Source organism: Oryctolagus cuniculus, chromosome 12 (genome assembly GCF_964237555.1).
Source record: "Oryctolagus cuniculus chromosome 12, mOryCun1.1, whole genome shotgun sequence".
Taxonomy (NCBI): Eukaryota; Metazoa; Chordata; class Mammalia; order Lagomorpha; family Leporidae; genus Oryctolagus; species Oryctolagus cuniculus.
The window spans coordinates 66,189,373-66,210,477 of NC_091443.1; the positions used below are offsets into that span (position 1 = coordinate 66,189,373).

Sequence of the window (21,105 nt, forward strand, 5' to 3'; positions counted from 1 at the left end):
TCTCTGTCTCTCTCTCTCACTGTCCACTCTGCCTGTCAAAAAAAAAAAAAATTTAGACTTTTTAGTTCAAGTTTTTAATTGCTCATCGATTTAGTTGAGGTTCCTTCTGCACTTTGGCAGAAAGCTGCTCCGGGAGTGGGTGGCGAGGGAAGAGAGAGGCTGAGGGGCATGCCCGGAGCTCTGCCGTGAGAGGCAGGTTTGAACAGGGCTAAAGAACTAGGGCAGGCAGTGGGCAGAGCCAACAGATGACTTACGGGGAAGCGGTGACACAGGACTGCCGCAGAGGGAGGGTGAAGGCTTGAAAAGCTGCCACTGAAGAAATATGAGATGGGAGTGAGGCAAGAAAGAAGCATTGTGTGGGCACATGGATGTTAAAAGTACAGTCAGAAGGGTGGGTGACAAGGTAGCGAGAGAATGTGCCCAGGACGGGTGAGCAGGGAGAGAGGACAGGGAGCACCTCTCCCACCCTTCATCCTGATAGGTGAATTCAGGAACTGCTACTTGAAGTGTTCCTGCGGTGCCAGCGCCTGCTAAATGTGGCTTGGAGGTCACCAGTCTGGTAGCGCTTTGAAGGTCTTGGTTACCCCAGAGTGCATGCGTGTAACGATTGTTTACAAGCCTGTCCTCCGCAGGGCAGGGACTGTGTGTTGCTCATCGTCAGTACTAACAATCCAGGGCAAGGCCTGCTTTGCAGGTGCTTGGTGCATCTTTGCTGGATGGCTGAATGTGAGAGGTCTTGGGAATCTTTGCCCACTCTGGGATTTGCAGTTTCAACACAGCTCTGTCGTAACAGCTGTGTGCTATGTGTTGGGTACCAAGCTCGCTTGTCCACAGAGTGTAAGTGTTGACAGTGATGGGTTTGCAATGCTGCTTTCTCACTCTTTTCTCATCACACCTTGGGAGAGGATGCAGATGGGGGACGGACTGTCCCAGTGGGGCAGGATGAAGCCATAGAGGACCAAGTCGGGTCTCTTACACAGGGATGAGAGAACAAGGCTTTCACCTCAACATCGTGATGCTCAGATCTGTCTGTATGTGTTTCCTGGAGCCTTATTCCCTCCGTCCTTCCATAAAGAGCTTGTCTCTTCTACGGCATCCATTCCCCTGTGCCTGGAACTCCTGAGTATGTACCTGAAGCCTATGTGGAAAACTCACTGTCACTAAACACAGCCTCAAATGAACTTCCTGTCTTCCAACTTTCCCAGCCTTCCTTTCTTGTCAAGGTCATCACAGTGCCAAGCTCTGCACACACATAATCTCATGTAATCCTCTCCACAGCCCTCTGATTATCCATTTACAGATAAGACACCTGAAGCTCAGAGGGGCTGATACTAAGCAGCCTCCATGGAGCCGGGAGACCAGCTCTGGGGCTTGCGTGTTTGTGTGCATTTCTTTTTCTTTTCTTTTCTTTTTTTTTTTTTTTTAATAATTTATTTATTTGAAAGGCAGAGTTAGAGAGAGAAGGGGAGAGAAAGGATCTTCCACACACTGGTTCACTCCCCAAATATTCACAAAAGCCAGAGCTGGGCTGACTGGAAGCCAGGAGCCAGGATCTTTCTTCGGATCTCCCACATGGGTAGCAGGGGCCAACCACATAGCAGAGAGCTGGATCTGAAGTGGAGCAGCCAGAACTCGAACTGGTGCCCATATGGGATGCCAGCACTGCAGGCGGCAGCTTTACCTGTTATGCCACAGCCCTGCCCCCGATGTGTGCATTTCTAAGGGTTGTCTGAGGGGTCTGAAGTGGTAGCCAAGGCCCTTTCACGATGCACTGTCCCTGTAGTCTAATTCTGTCCTCACAGAAGTCAGGCACTTGGGCCGACAGAGAAGACAGAAATTTCAGTCACGGTTGTGAATACAAACAATCAAAAAGTGGTTTTACAACACACAGCCTCTAGCACAAAATGTTTACTTCAAATATTTCAAGACTTTATACCCAACGTCTAGTTACAGAATACAAGGAACAGCAGTGCAAGGAGCCCCACTAGGGCTGCAGGACAATGGTCCTGGCATCTATGACAAAATCACTCATTGAACACAGAGTGTTTTCTAGGCTAAAAGAGACACAAAGGACATTGTAAGCAGGCGCAATGCTTGGCTCTGGATTAGATTCTGGTTTGTACAGGAAAACACCACAGTCTCACCCCCGCCACCCTATGCCAGCAAAAGGAATCATGGTGAATCCGACAGTGCCACGTCACAGTGACACGCCCTTGATAGGATGTGATGGACTAGCACTCTGCCTTGTGTTCCTCTTCCCCCAAACACACACTAGTCCAGTGAGAAAAATGCCAACAAATCCCAACAGAGGGGATTCCTGGAGGCAGATCCCAGCCCACCGCACAGCAGTCTTAGTGAGTAGAGGAGACAAGGATGTCCCTGCCATCCACACAGGGGACCTGGATTGAGTTCCACGATCCCAACTTTGTGCCAGTTCTGTCCCAGCATATGAGCATGTGGGGAGTGAACCAGCAGATGAGAGTTCTATCTAGGCTGGCGCCGCGGCTCACTAGGCTAATCCTCATCCTGCGGCGCCGGCACACTGGATTCTAGTCCCGGTCGGGGCGCCGGATTCTATCCCGGTTGCCCCTCTTCCAGACCAGCTCTCTGCTGTGGCCAGGGAGTGCAGTGGAGGATGGCCCAAGTGCTTGGGCCCTGCACCCCATGGGAGACCAGGAGAAGCACCTGGCTCCTGGCTTCGGATCAGCCAGGAGGAAGTACCTGGCTCCTGGCTTCGGATCAGCGCGGTGCGCCGGCCGTAGCAGCCATTTGGGGGTGAACCAATGGAAGAAAGACCTTTCTCTCTCACTGTCTAACTCTGCCTCTCAAAAAAAAAAAAAAAAAAAAAAAAAAAAAGAGAGAGAGAGAGAGAGAGTTCTATCTGTCATTCTTTTTCTCCCTTTTGAATTAATTAGTAAGTAAATAAAAAAGACCCAATGGAACTTCTAAAGGGAGGAAAACATGTCCTATGACACCAAAAACATACTAGAATAATGCATGAATTCAACAATTTACTTTTTGGTGAGAAAACATTCAAGAACAATGCTACACATAAAACAAATTAAAATGCTCACCTACTGTAGGAGGAAGAGAATGGAAATGGGTTATGGGAGAAAAGGGGGAAATGAATTAGCTTAGTATTTTTAAAAATGGAGGCCTGGGGGTTGATGTCGTAGCACATTGGATTAAGCTACAACCTGTGATGCTGGCATCCCATATGGGCACCAGTTTGTATCCTGGCTGCTCCACTTCTGATCCAGCTCCCTGCTTATGGCCTGAGAAAAGCATGGGAAGATGGCCCAAGTGCTTCTGCTCCTGCCACCCATGTGGAGGCCTGGATGAAATTCCCTGGCTCCTGGCTTTGGCCTGGCCCATCCCTGGTCGTTGTTGCCATCTCTTCTCTGTCTCTCTCTCTGTGTAACTCTGCCTTTCAAATAAATAAATCTTTAAAAAGGGGGGGGGCACTGTGGCATGGCGGGTAAAGCTGCTGCCTGCGGTGCCAGCATCCCATGTGGGCACTGGTTCAAGTCCCGGGTACTCCACTTCTGATCCAGCTCTCTGCTATGGCCTGGGATAGCAGTGGAAGATGGCCCAGGTCCTTGGGCCCCTGCACCCATGTGGGAGACCCAGAAGAAGCTCCTGACTTCGGATCGGTGAAGCTCCAGCCATTGCAGCCAATTGGGGAGTGAACCATTGGATGGAAGACCTCTCTCTCTCTCTCTCTCTGTGTAACTCTGACTTTTAAATAAATAAATAAATCCTAAAAGAAAAAAAAAAAAGAGCAAGAGAGACCCAAAACAGACCAATTATAGTCATGCCATGAAATGAGGAATATGATGTACTTAACTCTGAACATTCCAAAAGAGGGAGAAAACAAGGAGGGGGAACCGTGGCAGAGAGGATTGGAATGTAAATTTGGTGAATGACTAAAAACACCTTTTGAATGAGATCCAGAAAAGGTCCGGAACCTAAGAGGCAGAGAATAAAACAGTGCCAGACTAAAATGAGAGCAGCTAACACTTATGTAAAGCAGACCGGGTGCCAGACATCTTTCTAAACACTTGTCATGTATTAACCAACAACCCTCACAGGGAACATTCCATACAATCTGGATGTCTCATAAATCAATGGAAAATAACGGTAGATTTGTGTCCAAGCCAGGCATTGCACAAAGGAGCAATTGGACTGGGATCTAAAGAAAGCTTAGGCTAAAATAATGCACCAGGTTCTTGGCCCAGGTTCCTTCTTTGAGATGCAGGGCTCAGTAAAAACAGTGAGAACAAGAGCTACTGTATTGAAATTAAGATCTAGAGACCACCACCCAAGTGAGTTAGAAAAAAAAAACTTAGATGATAGGGAGCCTAAGGGTTTAAAAAAATAGTTTCAAGCAGAGGACACTGCATAGAAGATCAGTCCTGAGTGGAGATCCAACAAACCTAAGACATATAAGTGGTGTTGCTTTGGTTGGACAGGGAAGGCCCATCCCTAACCCTATGGCTTCCTATCTCCTTCCGCAGTTCCCACAGCCCCTTCCCAGGCCCAGGCCCTATTTCACAGAAGAGTGGATGGTGCCCTAGACCTGCTCACAGTAACACATGAGTGTCTTCCAACCCTCCACCCAAGCCACTGCTGCCCCCATTCCCTGCCCCAATGCAGCTGTGGACAAAAACAGGCAACACACATGCCTAGGATGCCTGGCTTTTTCTTAAACAGCTTTCTTGAGACGTAGCTTACCCTCCATGAAATTCACCCACGTAAAGTGCACAATTCAGGGCTTTGTACTATATTCACAGGTTGTGCAGTAATCCCCACTATCTAATTCCAGAACATTTTCTTTTTTTTTTAATAAAGATTTATTTACTTAAAAGTCAGAGTTACATACACACACACACACACACACACACAGAGAGAGAGAGAGAGGTCTTCCATCCGTTGGTTCACTCCCCAGTTGGCTGCAACGGCCAGAGCTGTGCCGATCTGAAGGCAGGAGCCTGGAGCTTCTTCCAGGTCTCCCACACAGGTGCAGGGGTCCAAGGACCTGGGCCATCTTCTACTGCTTTCCCAGGCCATAGCAGAGAGCTATTGGAAGTGGAGCAGCCGGGACTCGAACTGGCACCCATATGGGATACTGGCACCCATATGGAATGCCAGCACTGCAGACGGTGGCTTTACCACTACACCACAGTGCCGGCCCCCAGAACATTTTCAACACATCCATAAGAAACCCCAGAGGCCAGTATCATGGCATCTCCTATGGGAGTGTTGGTTCAAGTCCTGTCTGCTCTGCTTCTGATCCAGCTACCTGCTACTGATTCTGAGGAGGAAGTGGAGGATGGCCCAAATATCACTCATATATGGGAGACCCAGATGGAGTTCCCAGCCCTGTCCTGGCTGTTGTGGCCATTTGGGGAGTGAACCAGCAGAGGGAACGTCTCTCTCTCTCTCTCTCTCTCTCTCTCTCTGCCTTTCAAGTAAATAAATAAATAAATAAATCTTTTTTAAGATTTTTTTATTATTATTATTTATTTTTTGACAGGCAGAGTAGACAGTGAGAGAGAGAGACAGAGAGAAAGGTTTTCCTTTGCTGTTGGTTCACCCTCCAATGGCCGGTGCACCGCGCTGATCGGATGGCAGGAGCCAGGTACTTATCTTGGTCTCCCATGGGGTGCAGGGCCCAAGCACTTGGGCCATCCTCCACTGCACTCCCTGGCCACAGCAGAGAGCTGGCCTGGAAGAGGGGCAACCGGGACAGAATCCGGTGCCCCAACCGGGATTAGAACCCGGTGTGCCAGCGCCGCAAGGCGGAGGATTAGCCTACTGAGCCACGGCGCCGGCCAATAAATAAATAAATCTTTAAAAAGTAAGCCCATACCCATTAGCAATCACTCCATTATCCCCTCCTTTCAGCCCTAAGCAACCACGAATCTACTTTGTATCTCCATGGATTTGTCAGTTCCGGTCCTTTCATTGTATGGAATCATTCAACATAAGGCTTGTTTACATCTGACTCTTTGGGGAAGAATTTTCAGAACAACAGAACATTACTGTCAAGCAAGGCATCCAGGCTACGTCTCAGCTGAGGACTGCAGGTCTGAGCCTTGTCCGGGAGTGGAGGGTCAGGCCAGAACCAGCCCACTGGCCAGGGGCTTGGTGGGAAGGGGAGGCTGGTGCTGAGCACAGGAAGGGTAAACCCCAGGTTCCCTGAAATCCCCAGGTGACAATCTACCAAATGGAGCCAAGGAAATAGCTTGCCCAAAAGATTGTAACTGTATCTTTGATGCACACCAAATGCCTGTGATTTTTCTATAGGAAGCCGAAGTTAATATGTGGACATTTTAAAAGGCAATACTAGGAGGAGGGCTGCAGAGTCAGACAGAGTTACATGGTCACTTTAAGCCTCAGTTTTCTCATCTATAAAATGGCTACGATAATATTTACTTTGTAGGGTTGTGAGGATTAGGAATAGCAGAAGGGAAGCAGGCACTTAGCCTAACAGTTAAGATACCAGTGTCCCATATCAGAGTACCAGGGTTCAAGTTCTGGCTCTGCTCCTCATTCTAGCTTCCTGCCAGCTCAGACCCTGGGAGGCAGGAGTGATGGTTAAACAACTGGGTCCCTGCCTCCCATGTGGGAGACCCCAGATTGAATTCCTGCCTCTTGGCTCTAGCTTTATTCCAGCTCCAGCTGTTTGGGGCATTTGGAGAGTGGACCAACAGACGGGAAATCTCTCTGTCTGTCTCTCAAATAAATAAAATACAACAATAAAGCAACTTTTAAAAGAAACAGTAGAAGTGCCAGTGTGTGACTGAAACATGCTAAATGGCAGCTGCCAGCAGTGTGCATGAGGCAGGGTAGTCTGATGGTCACAGCACAGATGGCAGAGCCAGCTACGCTTGGGGGCAACACCAGCTCTGCCGCTTAATTCCCTGATCTGTAAAATGGAGACGATAGAACCTAGCTCGTGAGGTCGTCTGGGGAATCAAATGAGACAACCCTAGCCGCTACTGAACACTCTCAGTGCCCAGGCACTACCCTAGACGCTCTCCACATACAAAATCACTTAATCTTTTCAGTAACCCTAGGGAGAAGGCGCCCCTACTCCCCCCATCACACATCTGAGGAGACAGGCACAGACTAAGTGACTTGCCCATGGGCACTCGGCCAATTACCGGTAGTGCTGGTATTGAGAGCATCCTCCTTTATCTGTAGCTTCCTTTCCCATGGTTTCAATTACCCTGATTCAACCACAATCCAAAAACATTAAATGAAAAATTCCAGAAGTAAATAATACATTTTAAATCACACACCAGCCTGAGTAGCATGAAGAAATCTTGTACCATCCCTCTCCATCCCACCTGGAGTAATATGTTTGTCCACTGTATCCACTCTATATATGCCACCTGCCCATTAGTCACCTAGTAGACATCCTGGTTATCAGATTAACAGAGTATGACAGTGTTCGTGGTCAAGAAACTCTTGTTTCATTTATTAATGGCCCCAAAGTGCAAGCGTAGTGGTGCTGACAATTTTATTTAATTATGTTTATTTGAAAAGGAGAGAGAGAGAGACAGACAGACAGAGATCTTGCATCCACTGGTTTACTCTTCAAATACCCAGAACAGCTGGGACTGTACCAGGTGGAGGCCAGGAGCCTGGAACTCCATCTGGGTCTCCCACATAGATGGCAGGGACCCAAGTACTTGAGTCATCACCTGCTCCCTCCCAGGCTGCGCTTTAGCAGGAAGCTGGATTGGAAGCAGAGGCAAGACTCAAACCCAGGCACTCTGAAATAGGAAACTCATGTTGCAAGCAGCATCTTAACTGCCATGCCAAACACCTGTCCATAGCAATTTTATTACAGTATATGATGGTACCTCAAATAGTCCATGGACATAATTAAAAGGTAAGTTTATTTTGGCACAAAATTTTTGAAATTCATGTATAACTTTTTTCATAATTTTCATTTTCCATGAACTTTTTGAAGACCCCTGTTGTTATTGTTTATTCTATCTTATCACCCGTTATTATTAATCTCTTGCTGTACCTAATTTTGAAGTTTAATTTTCTGAGATGTGCATTTGGTGCAGTGGTTAGGATACCCACATCCCACATCAGAATGCCTAGGTTTAAGTCCTGGCTCCGTTTTCAATCTCAGCTTCCTGGTAACACACACCATGGGAGGCAGCAGGTGATGGCTCATATTCTTAAGTCCCTGATATGCACATGGGAAACTCAGAGTAAGATCCAGGCTCCTGGCATCAACCTGGTCCGGCCCTGGTTGTTGCAGGCATTTGGGAAGTGAACCAGCAGATGGAAGATCTCTCTCTCTCTCTGCCTTTCAAATAAATAAGTGAAAATTCTTAAATAAGGAAACTTTAAAAAATTAAGTTTCCTCAAAGGTTTGTATGTTACAGGAAAAAACACAATGTGTTCATCTATACTGTCCACAGTTTCGATTGTGTCTCCTGCAGACAAGGGGCTCCACTGTAATCCACTGTCTGCCTCTGCAGTTTGCATGCTTCATCACTACTCTAGACTGTCAGGATGTCACACAGTGGAGCACACAAGAAATAAACATTAGCTATTGTGGCTATAAAGTAATAATAATAAGAAGAATAAAATTTAATGTGCTTTGGCAGCTGTATTGGGTTAAGGAGTTTGATTAAGTCCTGAACTTCAACTTTGGTAGAGGACAGAGGTAGGATCTCACCTATCTTTGTATCTAAGAATACTTGGAACACAGTGCCTGGCACAGCATAAGGACTCGATAAGCACAGGATGAGTTAACGAGTTTTTCCTACTGATATATTTATTAGCATAGCACACGGTAGCCCCTTAGGGGAAGACTGGTGCTGATTGCTGCAGCTGAACCGAGCCATGTTTGCTTCTCAAGCCACTAAAGGGCCATTAATCTTGCAAACATTTTAATTGGTCTGCGTCAGGGCATAATCACCAAGCCCTGGCTCCACCTCTTTCATCACCTTGTTCCAGACAACCACACCCAAACGCAGCCTTCTCCCTTTGCACACACACTTGGCCTTTCCACACACTAGAAGTTTCCCTCTCGATGTTGCATAAGACCATTCTCTGCCCGTCAGTCTCATCCTTGCTTCCTGAATGACTAAGAGCTCCCACTGCATCCACATCTCCAAGACTCTGGGTACCAAGGCTGTTGGATTCTTTGCTCCTAATCTGTGAACAATCAAAGCATCCCGCTACAGATAGGGCCGCTGCCAAGCAGGGAGAAGAAACTCAGGATCACATCATCATCCACTCCCGCCGAGTCTTCCTCTGTCCAGAGTGACAGAAGCCTCCTTGGGCCCTTGGACAGAGGCCAGGGGCTGTCCAGTAGTTTGGGGCTCTTGGGGATTCCTCCAGGGCTGTCACATTTCTCAGGGAGCCCAGAGATGGGAGCAATACACACATACCATACCATACACACCACACTCCACACCACCATACACACACACACACCATCCCACACACACCACACACACACACCACCACCACCACATATACACACCACATCCCACACACACACCACACAATCACATACCACATACACATACACCATCCCACACACACACAACCCCCACACATACACCACACCATACCATATACACACACAACCACACCACACACACACACCACACATACACACATACATGCCTCTCCCACCACACATACCACACACACACACCACACAGCACCACACCACACACACACATAACACTGACTGCACCAAGCTTTGTCTCACAGGAAATTTATGCACAGGAGGCCTGAGCCTGCAACTTAGGGGTACACCTGGCCTCCCTGACTTTGACTCAACAGTCCTGTGAGTGGAAGCCTGAGTGGGCCTCCTGCCCTGGCTAACACAAATAACTACCTGACTGTGACCCAAGTCCATCACAGGTGTGCGTGCCACGAAGCTGAGAACCAGCCTTGGCTGGGGGCAGAGTGAGGGTGAGGACCAGGAACAAGCTCTTAGCTCTTGGCCCTGGGTGAGGCAAAAGGCCTCCTCCTGTCGCCGCCAGCGTGTGACTCATTTCCAGATGTCACTTCCCTGGGGATTTCCTCCGCACCTCCTCCTGCTGCTTGCTCCTCTCGCCACATACAACCCAACTTCCATTTGCTGCTTTTTAGAATTTCTTCGACTCACGTGGAGTCTACTTCCCATCTGAAAAGCTGATCTCTCATTTGTCCCCATCCCTTAACTCCCCAGGCCCTCTGATCTTAACAGCTCCAAGTTCAAGGTTATGTAGGCTCTGTTTCCTGGGCTGCTGTCTTGCTCTGAGCCCATGGCCCATTTCACAGCTCGGATGCACATTCCCCCTGTAGGTGCACATTGCCACTAATCCTGTTCTCTGTGCTCAGAAAGGGCATGCTTCAGTGTATAAATTTTCTCATCGCTTGGCCTCTCATCTCATTTCTACCTTGGACCTGGGTGATTTCTAGGGAGTTTTCTGAGGAAAATGCTCAGAAGAAGGGAAGGGCGCCCAGTCTCGGGAAGCGAGTAGCTTCCCCTCCAGAACTATCCTCTGAAATCAGCCTGGGCAAGTGAGGCCTGAGAGCAGTGACGGGGCATTCCAGCGGGAACGTGCCCTGGCAGGGACTGTGAGCCACCTGGGGCCCTCGTCCTGTCTTTCCATGGGGCCCCTTCCACTCCCTACCTGTGCACATGACGGCAGCGAAGACCCAGCACTGCCCGTAGCGCACGGGCTGGCAGCCCGTGGCGTGCCACTGCTTCAGAATGGCCACGCTGCCAGTCCACTCCGCGGGGTTGAGGCCGTCCGTGTAATTCTCACTCCAGTTGCCGTTGAGCACGCCGTTGTCATCGTTGCTGTTGATCTGAAGAGACGCCGGGCGTGGGAAGATTAGAACCGTGCTTGTCCTGTGCTGCGTGGGCTGCCCTGAAAAGCCCACGGGCCTGAGCCACCCAGGAGCCCCTGGATGGCATTTTACTGGGGAACTTGCAGACTCGCTTGGGCGGGCAAGGGGAGAGGAGGCCAGCTCTTCTGACTTGTGTTCTACTCTTAGTTGATTGTTCTGTTCCTGTCCTGGATCTTGGCCTCGAGGACCTTATACATATTTCAGAACAAAGACAATTTAGGGAAAAAGAAAAGAAAAAATAATAACTCAAACGATAAAAAACCAAGACCATCTATCCAACTGGAGCTACACTTAGCCTTTCTCAAAAATGCAACTTGTAGTTAACATCGGCGGCGGCCCACACCCGGCCATTTCCACACTCCGCCATGAAAACGTGTTCCCCAAAATTGCATGGCCAGGGTGAGGGGAGCCTCTCTCTCTCTCATTCCTCTATGGCGGGGGGCAGCTGTGAGTGAGTGGGCACAGCTCCCCCACCCAGCTTCCTCCCTCCTTGGACACTCCTGGGACCTCACCATGGCGCACACCACTCTGCCGATGTAGACGGGGCTGCCCCGCAGGGCACAGTCCGTGGCTGGGTCCACCTGGAAGTTGAGGCTCTTGTCCAGCAGCTCCAGGCAGATGTCTACGATGTTCTCTTCAAACTGCAGGGGAGATGCAGACAATTTGCTTAGTAATATTATTATTAATTATATTAGCATCAATATATTCATATTCATATTTAATTATTATATTATTCAATATTTAATTGACATGAATATATTAATATCAATTTTAATATTTGATTAATGTGAATATGAATATATTGATTTTAAGTATTTGATTAACAATTAATACGAATATTAATAATATATTATTAATATAGGATAATATTTTATTAATAATGTATTGTGTATATATATTCATATATATCCATATTAAAAAACCATGTGGGCTCTTGTCACATATTCAGAGAAGAATTCTGAATACTGGCACAAATAATCCAGGCAACATGATAAGTTTTAAGCTTTTTATTCAGTGAGAGAAATGCATAGGAGAGTGAGGGTGTTAACCTAAGGGAGAAGGGAAAGTCTGGAAATTAAGTTGGAGTCCAAACCAAGCAGAAAGCAGGCCAAAAGCCATGTGCAGCAAGCATTTGGTTTTGAGTAGCTATAAGCAGCTTATCATGGACAGCGAAGCGAAGGCAGAGAGCGATTTTGGGGCACTCCTCGCCCTTTATATGCTTTTCAAAGGGGACAAGGTCTGGTGGGCAGGTGGACGCCCAGGTGTGGTCACGTAGGGACGTGAGATCACACAGGGTGCGTGGTGGTGAGTGTGGTCTCCAGCTTACAGACCTAATAGGTTTTGTTCTATCTGCCTGCCTATTTTGTAGGCTTGCAGATGGGGCTATGGACAGAACTACAGAACCCACCCCGCTGTGTGTTGGAGGAAATCAAACCCATTTGGAAGGTAACTGGGCCAAACAGAACAGCCATGAACCACCCCCGAGGTGTGGGGTTCAAAGCTCTGGGTTTACGACCTAGCAGATGCCTTTGCCTTGCAAGTCACATGCCGCCCTCTTCATTTTGAAGTGGCTGCTGTTACTGTAGGGTTTCTTTTCCAATGAGCCTCCCTGCCTGGAAACCTGTGTCTCCCTCTCAATCCCTCAATCCCCATACTTGTTGGGATTTGCTTGGTAAAACCACTTGGCCCCTTCTGCCGTGGCTTCTGCACACCCAGGTCACACTGGCACCAACCTAGCAGCTGGACTAACAGCAAGTGAGTTATGGAAACTGCCCACTTAAGATGTATGGCTCCTCTTCAGCCTTCATGCCTGGTGTGAGGTCACTTCCTCCGTGACCTTTGCCAGCCTGGGCCTGCTGTAGCTCTGTATCCCTGGATGTACTCCGTTTACGCGTCACTCCATTACAACCACACAGTCAAGGCCTGTCTCTCCTGCCTGATCATCAACTCCATCTCAGCCCAGCTCTTTTCCCCACTTTAAACCCCAAACCCACACAGTGCCCAGCACATGCAAGGTGCTCAGAACACTTTTGCTGAAAGAGAACAAGTGAATGCATTTATTCCCAAATAACAGTGGGCAATAAGCAGAACGCGGCAGCTTTTCTAAGCCATCGTTTCTGCAAGACTATCTAATCAGTTCACTTTTCTGCTTTCCCAAGGTCCCCACAGCCCAGAGAATGAAGGCTGCATCATCCTGTAGAAGACACAAAAGAGCCTCCCTGGCCTGGGGCCCCCTCCCACCTCTCCAGCCTCCCATCTCCATGCCCACTGCCTTGCTCGCTGTTGTTGCCCCAGCGACACCAAATTCCTCATCACCTCTGCAGGAGCCAAACTGTCCCTCACCTTTGCGTCTGTGCTCACATTTTCCCTCTGCCTGGGAAATCTTCCCCGCCTGCTTCTCTTGCCTAACATAGTTCCTCTTTCAAGAAGCTTCCCCCCATACACCCCTACCCAACCCACAGCTCTTCCTCTGGCCCCAGAACATTCAGCACCTGTCTCTCCATCTTTAACCACCCCCTCTAATGGTAAGTGGCTTGTTCCTGTGTCTGAGTCCCCACTACATGTGGAATCAGGGACAGCGTTCCATTTACTTTTCTGTGCCTTGCACTTCGCACTCAGCTGGGCACTAAGCAGGCATGCAATGTACGTTCACAGGAGACTGCAGAAAGGAAGGGACCTAGGGCTCAGAAAGGAGTGACTCCTCACTAATGGTTTTAATGAGTATGACAGCAAATGCCTGTTCAAGAGCTCTCACAGCCAAGGGCTGATCCCCTCCCTCCCATAGTGCTGCTTGCTGGCGCCAGGCTCAGCGTGGAGAAACCCTTTCCCTGGCTGGCCCTGGTCTTCCAGGAGCACCAGCTATGGGCTGAGCCTTAAGTGAAAGGCAACCTTTTAGAAAGGCATATAAAATTGTAGAATATGAGTAGAAAACAAAAATGTAGAGGAGCATCCACCAAGCCAGTGAGGTGCTTTGGCTGACTTACAGGTACCCATTTTTGTAATGTGTTTTTGCAAAGTTTTTTTTTTTTTTTTTTTTTTTTTTTTTTTTTTGACAGGCAGAGTGGACAGTGAGAGAGAGAGACAGAGAGAAAGGTCTTCCTTTGCCGTTGGTTCACCCTCCAATGGCCGCTGCAGCCAGTGTGCTGCGGCTGGCGCACAGCACTGATCCGAAGCCTGGAGCCAGGTGCTTCTCCTGGTCTCCCATGCGGATGCAGGGCCCAAGCACTTGGGCCATCCTCCACTGCACTCCCTGGCCACAGCAGAGAGCTGGCCTGGAAGAGGGGCAACTGGGACAGAATCTGGCGCCCCAACTGGGACTAGAACCCGGTGTGCCGGCGCCGCAAGGCGGAGGATTAGCCTATTGAGCCGTGGCGCCGGCCTCAAAGTTTTTTTTCTTTTAACGATCATGTGTTATTTCTGTGATGAAAAAGATTTATCACACAAACAAACAAGAGAAGAAGCAGTGGTCATGAAGAGGGAGAGGTGTCACTGCTCATCAGCCCTGCTTCTGGCTGAGATGATTGAGTTTTCATGAGTGTGGCAGAACTGAGGCTGGGGTCTGTCACCAGGGCTGTGAGGACAAAGTGAGCGAGTGGAAAATGAGACCCTACTGGAAACACGCTTTAACAAACAAAAAAGCTAAGCTCTATCACTGCCTTTGTGATTGACAGCCCCTCACCCTCAGCCTTAGTGGACTTCCTGGCTGGGTGGCCTTTACCTGCCCTTGCCTCTTAGGTCCTGCTGTCCAAATCAGACATGGTCAGCAGGGACTTCCCATGGCTGGTCCTTTAGCAACCTGGGATCACATATCATACCGTCCTGGTGGCATTCAGTTAGCGTTGGTCAGCAGTACACCTGCTCCCACTCCCCCCTGCCCAGCAGCCCAGTGGTCCAATCTGAATGGTCCAAGAGCAGGGCTAAGACTCACTTGTCCATAATTCCAGGGGCATGGACGGATCCAGTTCTTGTTTCCTTGGTAGATGAAGCCATAGTCATTCACGACATACTCCTGCCTCTGGGGCTCACTGTCCAAGTAGACAGCGTCTTCTAGGAATCAAAGAGGGAGGACACAAAGCAGCAAAGTCACCTTACCCTTCCTGCCCCATCACCACTCTCACAGTCCTGTGGAAACTGAGTTCTGGAGAGGGCATCTGGTGACATGGAGCTGAGGAGGAGGGGCTTGGGGAGACCACACCCCCAGTGCCAGCAACGAGGTCAATAGGAACACAAGGTGGAATAATAAGAATTGACCTGGTTTCTTGATTTGCAAATCACATTTATACACTATGGTTATACACTAAAGTTGAGAGATTAAGCTGAAAGCACACCTAACTGCAGAGCTAGAAGTTGAACAGAACTATGAGACTCCATGTTCTGTGTTTTTTCTGCAATACTCCACTGATCTTGGCCAGAAAACTGCAAACCAGAACTTAAGTGTTGGCATGGACAACATCATTTCTTTTGGAAGAACTTATGCCAATGTAAATATTTAGGATGTGCACAAACACTTAGATTCTAAACTGTTCATCTGAGTGCTGTTTATAATACTGAAGAGCTGGAAATTACCTAACTGCCATATTCCTGGGGACTGATTAAAGAACTCTACCACAGAACTTCATACAATATTACTATAAGGGGCAAAATGGTATATATGACATAGAAATAAATCTACATGTGCTAGTTTTAGTCTCAATAGGTTACAAAATAATATGTATGTCATGAGTTGACTTTTTGTTAGAAAAAAAGGGGACTTCAGAAAGTGAGAAATGGAATTTAAAATTAAGTGTATTTTGGTTCAAAAATAATTTGAGATCCATGCACAGGTGAGGGCCTCCAAAAAGTTAATAGAAAATGCATATTATAAAAAATCATGCATGGGTTTTGAAAACTTTTTGCACCAAAATATATTTACCTTTTCATTTCACTTTTCATGAATTTTTAAGACACCCTCATATATATGTCTATGAACACAGATTTAGGAGCCTATTCCAAAAGACATTTACAGTAATTGCTTTTGTTTTTCTTTCTGCCTGTTGGTTTTCTCCAAATTTTTCTGGAATGAACATGTGTTGTTTTTTGATATAGCAAATTATCTCTTTTTTTTTTTTAGCACAGGGTTTTTTCTTTTCTTATTTGATTACTTTATTTGAGAGGCAGAGAAAGAGAGAGAACTCCCCCTCTGCTGGTTCACTCGCCAAATATCTGCAACAGCCAACCAGGGCTGGGTCAGGCCAAAGCAGGAGCCAGGAAGTCAATCCAGGTCCCTACAAGGATGGCCAGGACTCAAGTACTTGAGCTGGCACCTGCTGCCTCCGGGGTTGTGCATTAGCAGGAAGCTGGAATCCAGAACAGAGTCACACCCAGGCACCTTGATATGGGATATGGGCACCCCAGCAGCATCTTAACTGCTAGGACAAATGCCTGCCCCTTAAACTGTCTTTTTAAAGTTAAGAACAAACAGAAGACCATGGGAGCAGATTTCTTTTTTGTGGTGGAATTGTCTAGAAGGCCTGCCTGAGCCAGAGGTGAAGAGCCACCTCCCTCCATCAGGCTCAGCCTCAGACACAGTCTGACAGGATATAGGTGCACGAGGACTCCTTGCTGGGATGGACCAGTGGGGCAAGAAGCTGCAGACTCCGTGGACACCACAGATGCCCCTCCTCACAGCCAGGGCCAGCAAAGTGGAGCTCTCCAGCCAAGATCCTGGGCGCGGTGAGTCAGGAGGGAGGCAGCTGCTGATCCTGACTTCAGCACCTCCCAATCCCCGGTCCCAGTGTGGGGGCCTCCCTAGGACCTGGGAGAGGGCACAAGCTCAGGAGAGAAGGCCCCATAAAAAAAGATTTCCTCCTCATAGCTCAAGTGTTGAGGCGGGGGGGGGGGGGGGAGGGGAAGGAGACAGAGCTGGCCCTCCCTGATCCAGGGGCAGGGCCTCCTCACCTGGCTGGTGAGAGTTCTTAGCCCTTCAGTGACAGGAAGGTGGAAAGCTGGAAGAGTCTTAGAATGCAGCCAGGGCTCTGGATCCTGATTGGCCCAGCAGCCCCCTGGGGATAAGGTTGACAAAGGTGGGAGGACGAGAGGGAAGATGGCAAGGAGATCACTCTCCAAGCCAGAAGCAAGACTTGGTTGAGGCTGGCCTCTGCCCCAGCACACACCAGACCTGTTCTGTGTTCCTGATTCCTGCCTCTTGTCTTCTCGCTCCTCCTGGTTCTGTGTCTATGCGTCTGCTACTGCCTCTGTAGATGGACAGGGCAGGGCTTGTGGGTCGGGTAAAAGCAGAATATTCACTGAGGCTTTGTGCAAGAGAAAAACTGGAAAACAGCCAAAGTCCCCTAGAACAACTGGTGCATCCCAACAGTGGATAATTGTAGCTGTTAAGAAGAATGTTCTGGGGCCTGTGTGTGGCACAGTAGGTTAAGTCGCTGCTGGCAATACTGGCATCCTGTATCAGAGCACCATTTCAAGTCCCAGCTTCTCTGCTTCCAATCCAGCTCCTTGTTAATGCGCCTGTGCCTGGCACAAGTGCTTGGGACCCTGCCACCCCTGTGGGAGACCAGGATGGAGTTCCAGGCTCCTGGCTTCAGCTTGGCCCAGCCCTACCCATGCTGGCCATTTGGGGAGTAAACCAGTGGATGGAAGATCTCTTGTTCTCTCTGTCACTCTGCCTTTCAAATAAATAAATCTTTTAAAAAAGAAGAATGTGGCCGGCGCCACGGCTCACTAGGCTAATCCTCCGCCTAGCGGCGCCGGCACACCGGGTTCTAGTCCCGGTCGGGGCGCCGGATTCTGTCCCGGTTGCCCCTCTTCCAGGCCAGCTCTCTGCTATGGCCAGGGAGTGCAGTGGAGGATGGCCCAGGTGCTTGGGCCCTGCACCCCATGGGAGACCAGGAAAAGCACCTGACTCCTGGCTCCTGCCATCGGATCAGCGCGGTGCGCCGGCCGCAGCGCGCCGGCCGCGGCGGCCATTGGAGGGTGAACCAACGGCAAAGGAAGACCTTTCTCTCTGTCTCTCTCTCTCACTGTCCACTCTGCCTGTCAAAAAAATAAAAAATAAAAAAAAATAAAAAAATAAATAAAAATAAAAAAGAAGAATGTCCTGTTAGGAACATGTGTACAAGGCTGGTGTGTAGTCTATAACCACACTAGTGATATGTGCTGTAGGATCACACACACACAAGCACACATTTTTTAGTAAGCATAGAATGCCTTTCTACAGTTAAGCAAGAAAGTGTTAAGGTTTCCACTGAAGAATGAATTTGGGGACTGGAAGGTGTCACTTCTCTCCTTTGCCTTTCTTTTCTTTGGGGGTGGGCACAGGGATTTACTTTTTATTTCACTCCAAAAATGTTCAGTGCAGTGCATTTCTTACTCTTAGAATGAAAAAGCTCAAGTTAGCTTTAAAATGCATGCTGCAGGGCTGGCGCCATGGCTCACTAGGTTAATCCTCTGCCTGCATGGCCGGCATCCCATATGGACGCTGGGTTCTGGTCCCAGTTGCTCTATTCCGGTCCAGCTCTCTGCTGTGGCCCAGGAGGGCAGTGGAGAATGACCTGAGTGCTTGGGCCCTGCACCCGCATAGGAGACCAGGAAGGGGCACCTGGCTCCTGGCTTCAGATCGGCATAGCTCCGGCCATAGCGGCCATTTGGAGGGTGAGCCAGTGGCGGGAGGACCCTTCTCTCTGTCTCTCTCTCACTGTTTGACTCTGTCAAATAAAATTTAAAAAATGCATGCTGCAGGTAGAAGCTAACAGTGTTATGTAAAGATGGTTTGGTTCATAATTTTAAAATTCTAACTAAGAAAGCAAATAGCAAGGTCCTTCCGCCCCGGCTATTGGTGGTAGGATGGGTACTGAATGAGAGGAGTGGGGGAAGTCTGTGGGTGGCCAGAGTTTGAGCATGAGCCTGGCTGGCTGTGGCAGCACTGTCAGACGCAGAGACAAGGGACCCCCACCCGGGCCCCCCAGTCTTACCTGGGCACCAGGGATTGAAGAGCAGGATGAACTCCCCGAGCTGGTAGGCTGTGATGGAGCCCTGGAAGGCGTCAATGTGGACTTTCAGGAGGTACCGCCCCACGGCCGCCACGGGGGGCGCACACAGGCTCACCTCCAGCGAGGTCGCCCCATTGCTTTCCAGCAAGGCGATCCAGGGGCTGGGCCCTCCGCGGCTTCCCAGGCCGAACACTGCCCGGGTTCCTTTGGCCAGGTCTGGCAGGGGTCCTTCGAGGGAAGCAGAGCTGAGACCCTCTGTGGTGACCTCGCAGCCCGTAGGGATCTCCCCGTGGGGGGTGCGCGCCCCCACCCCCACCCTCGAGCCAGCTGGGGCCCTCACCAGTCTCAGCCACAAAGATGATGTTGTCCAGGCCAGGCTGGAAGCCGCGGTTCCTGAAGTACAGGGTGATGAGGAAAGCCTGGCCCCGGCGGACGAGGAGGCGGTCCACGGCGATCTCCTCCGTGTGGTGCCGCACGTTGTTCCGGGAGCTCTGGAGGTCGGTGAGGGCCACCTCCAGCCCTGAGATTGGCGGCCATGCGCAGACGAAATAGCAGAGCTGAGGATCTATCTACTCCAGTCCTGTCCACCACTCACTGGTCACGCAAACTTGAGAAACTTACTTAGTCTTTCTGAACCTCAGCTTCCATACTGGGGAAACAGAGTCCGTAATACAAGCCTGACAGCATTGGCAGGAGGATTAACCAAAGCTCTGGGCGCAAGCTCCTCTCCCTCCCTTCCTCCCCCACCGCCCTGGCCCTCTAGCCCTTCTCCTTTATGCCCTCCTGGAGGTGGACAGCTTTCTGATCCCGCCTGACTACTCTGTAGACCTGGCTAAAATTCATTGCTCCCTTCAGCTTACCATCAGTCTCCCCTGGTATCCATATGTAAAAAAGTGCATTTATTTGAAAAGCAGAGTGACAGAGAGAGGGACAGCTATAAAGAGAGGGAGGTCTTCCATTCACCGGGTCACTCCTCAGATGCTCACATGGCCGACGTTGGATCACATGAAGTTAGGAGCCAGGAACTCCATCTGGGTCTCTTGTATGGGTGCCAGGGGCCCAAGCACTTAAGCCATCTTCCACTGCTTTCCCAGGTGCATTAGCAGGGAGCTGGACCAGAAATAGAGCAGGCAGGACTCAAACTAGCTCTCAGAAATGAGATGCTGGCATAGTAGGTGGTGACTTAACCTGCTGTGCCACAATGCTGGCCCCTGACACCCTCTTTTTTGGACTTAACAGTCTCATCTGCCCAGGTGTCAGCCACTAGACGTGGAGCAGGGTTAGCTGCCTCTGGATTCACAGCTCTTCACTTAGCAATTTGCTAACTCTCCGGCCACCAGCAGCTTGGGAACTTGGATGCTGAGGACTGTCAGAGCAAGTCCCTACTCCTAGACTTCTGTGCAGTCTTCTGAGAAACCGACCTCGGGAGCACTGCTCCATCCCTGACTCCTCCACTTGGGATCACGGGCCCCAGGCATCTGGGAAGCTCGCAGCCTTTCAGTCACACTTGACTCAGTCTGTGGCCACTCACATGTCACTTTGCTGCTTTCATTAAAATGCCTCCAGGTGGGGGGTGGGAGGTGGTGCTGGTGTTGCGGCACAATGGGTTAAGTTGCTGCCTGCGATGCCAACATCCCACAGGGCACTGGTTTCAGACCCAGCTGCTTCACTTACAATCTGACTCCCTGCTAATGCACGTGGGAAGGTAGTGGATGATGGCCCAAGTCCTTGGGCCCCTTCCACCCATGTGGAAGGCCCAGATGGGATTCCTGGCTCCTGGCTTCAGACTGGCCCAGACCTGGCTGTTGCAGGCATTTGGGAAGTGAACCAGTGGATGGGAGAGCTCTTTCTGTGTTTGCCCACTCTCTGTGTCATCTGCTTTTCAAATAAATGATAAATAAATAAATTTTAAAAGATTTCTCTGGAAGTGGGCATTTGATTTAGCAGTTAAAACACCTGTGTCACATATCAGTGTGCCTGGGTTGAGTCCCAGCTCAATTCCTGATTTCAGCTTCCTACTAATCTAATGTTCACCCTGGCAGATGATGGCTTAAGTAGTTGGGTCTCTGCCACCCACATGGGAAACCTGAACTGAGTTTCTGACTCTGGCTTTAGCCTGGCCATCCCTGGCTGTTGTGTGAGCATTTTGGATGTGAACCAGCATATTGGAGCTCTCTTTCTCTCTCTCTCTCTCTCATCTCCATCTCTCTTGCAAAAAAAAAAAAAAAAA

The 21,105-nt window shown here is 49.4% G+C and overlaps 1 protein-coding gene across 1 annotated transcript in view; it reads right to left on the reverse strand.

Moving 5' to 3' along the window:
* Positions 1-21,105, reverse strand: part of TGM5 (transglutaminase 5) — a 35,980-nt gene that overhangs the window by 9,339 nt on the left and 5,536 nt on the right. Inside the window, exons 2-6 of the mRNA XM_008269112.4 lie at positions 19,216-19,395; positions 18,858-19,103; positions 14,819-14,937; positions 11,403-11,531; positions 10,671-10,848 (exon numbers count right to left, since the gene is read on the reverse strand). Coding sequence (XP_008267334.2) covers positions 10,671-10,848; positions 11,403-11,531; positions 14,819-14,937; positions 18,858-19,103; positions 19,216-19,395 — 852 coding nt within the window. The remainder of the gene's footprint in view (positions 1-10,670; positions 10,849-11,402; positions 11,532-14,818; positions 14,938-18,857; positions 19,104-19,215; positions 19,396-21,105) is intronic.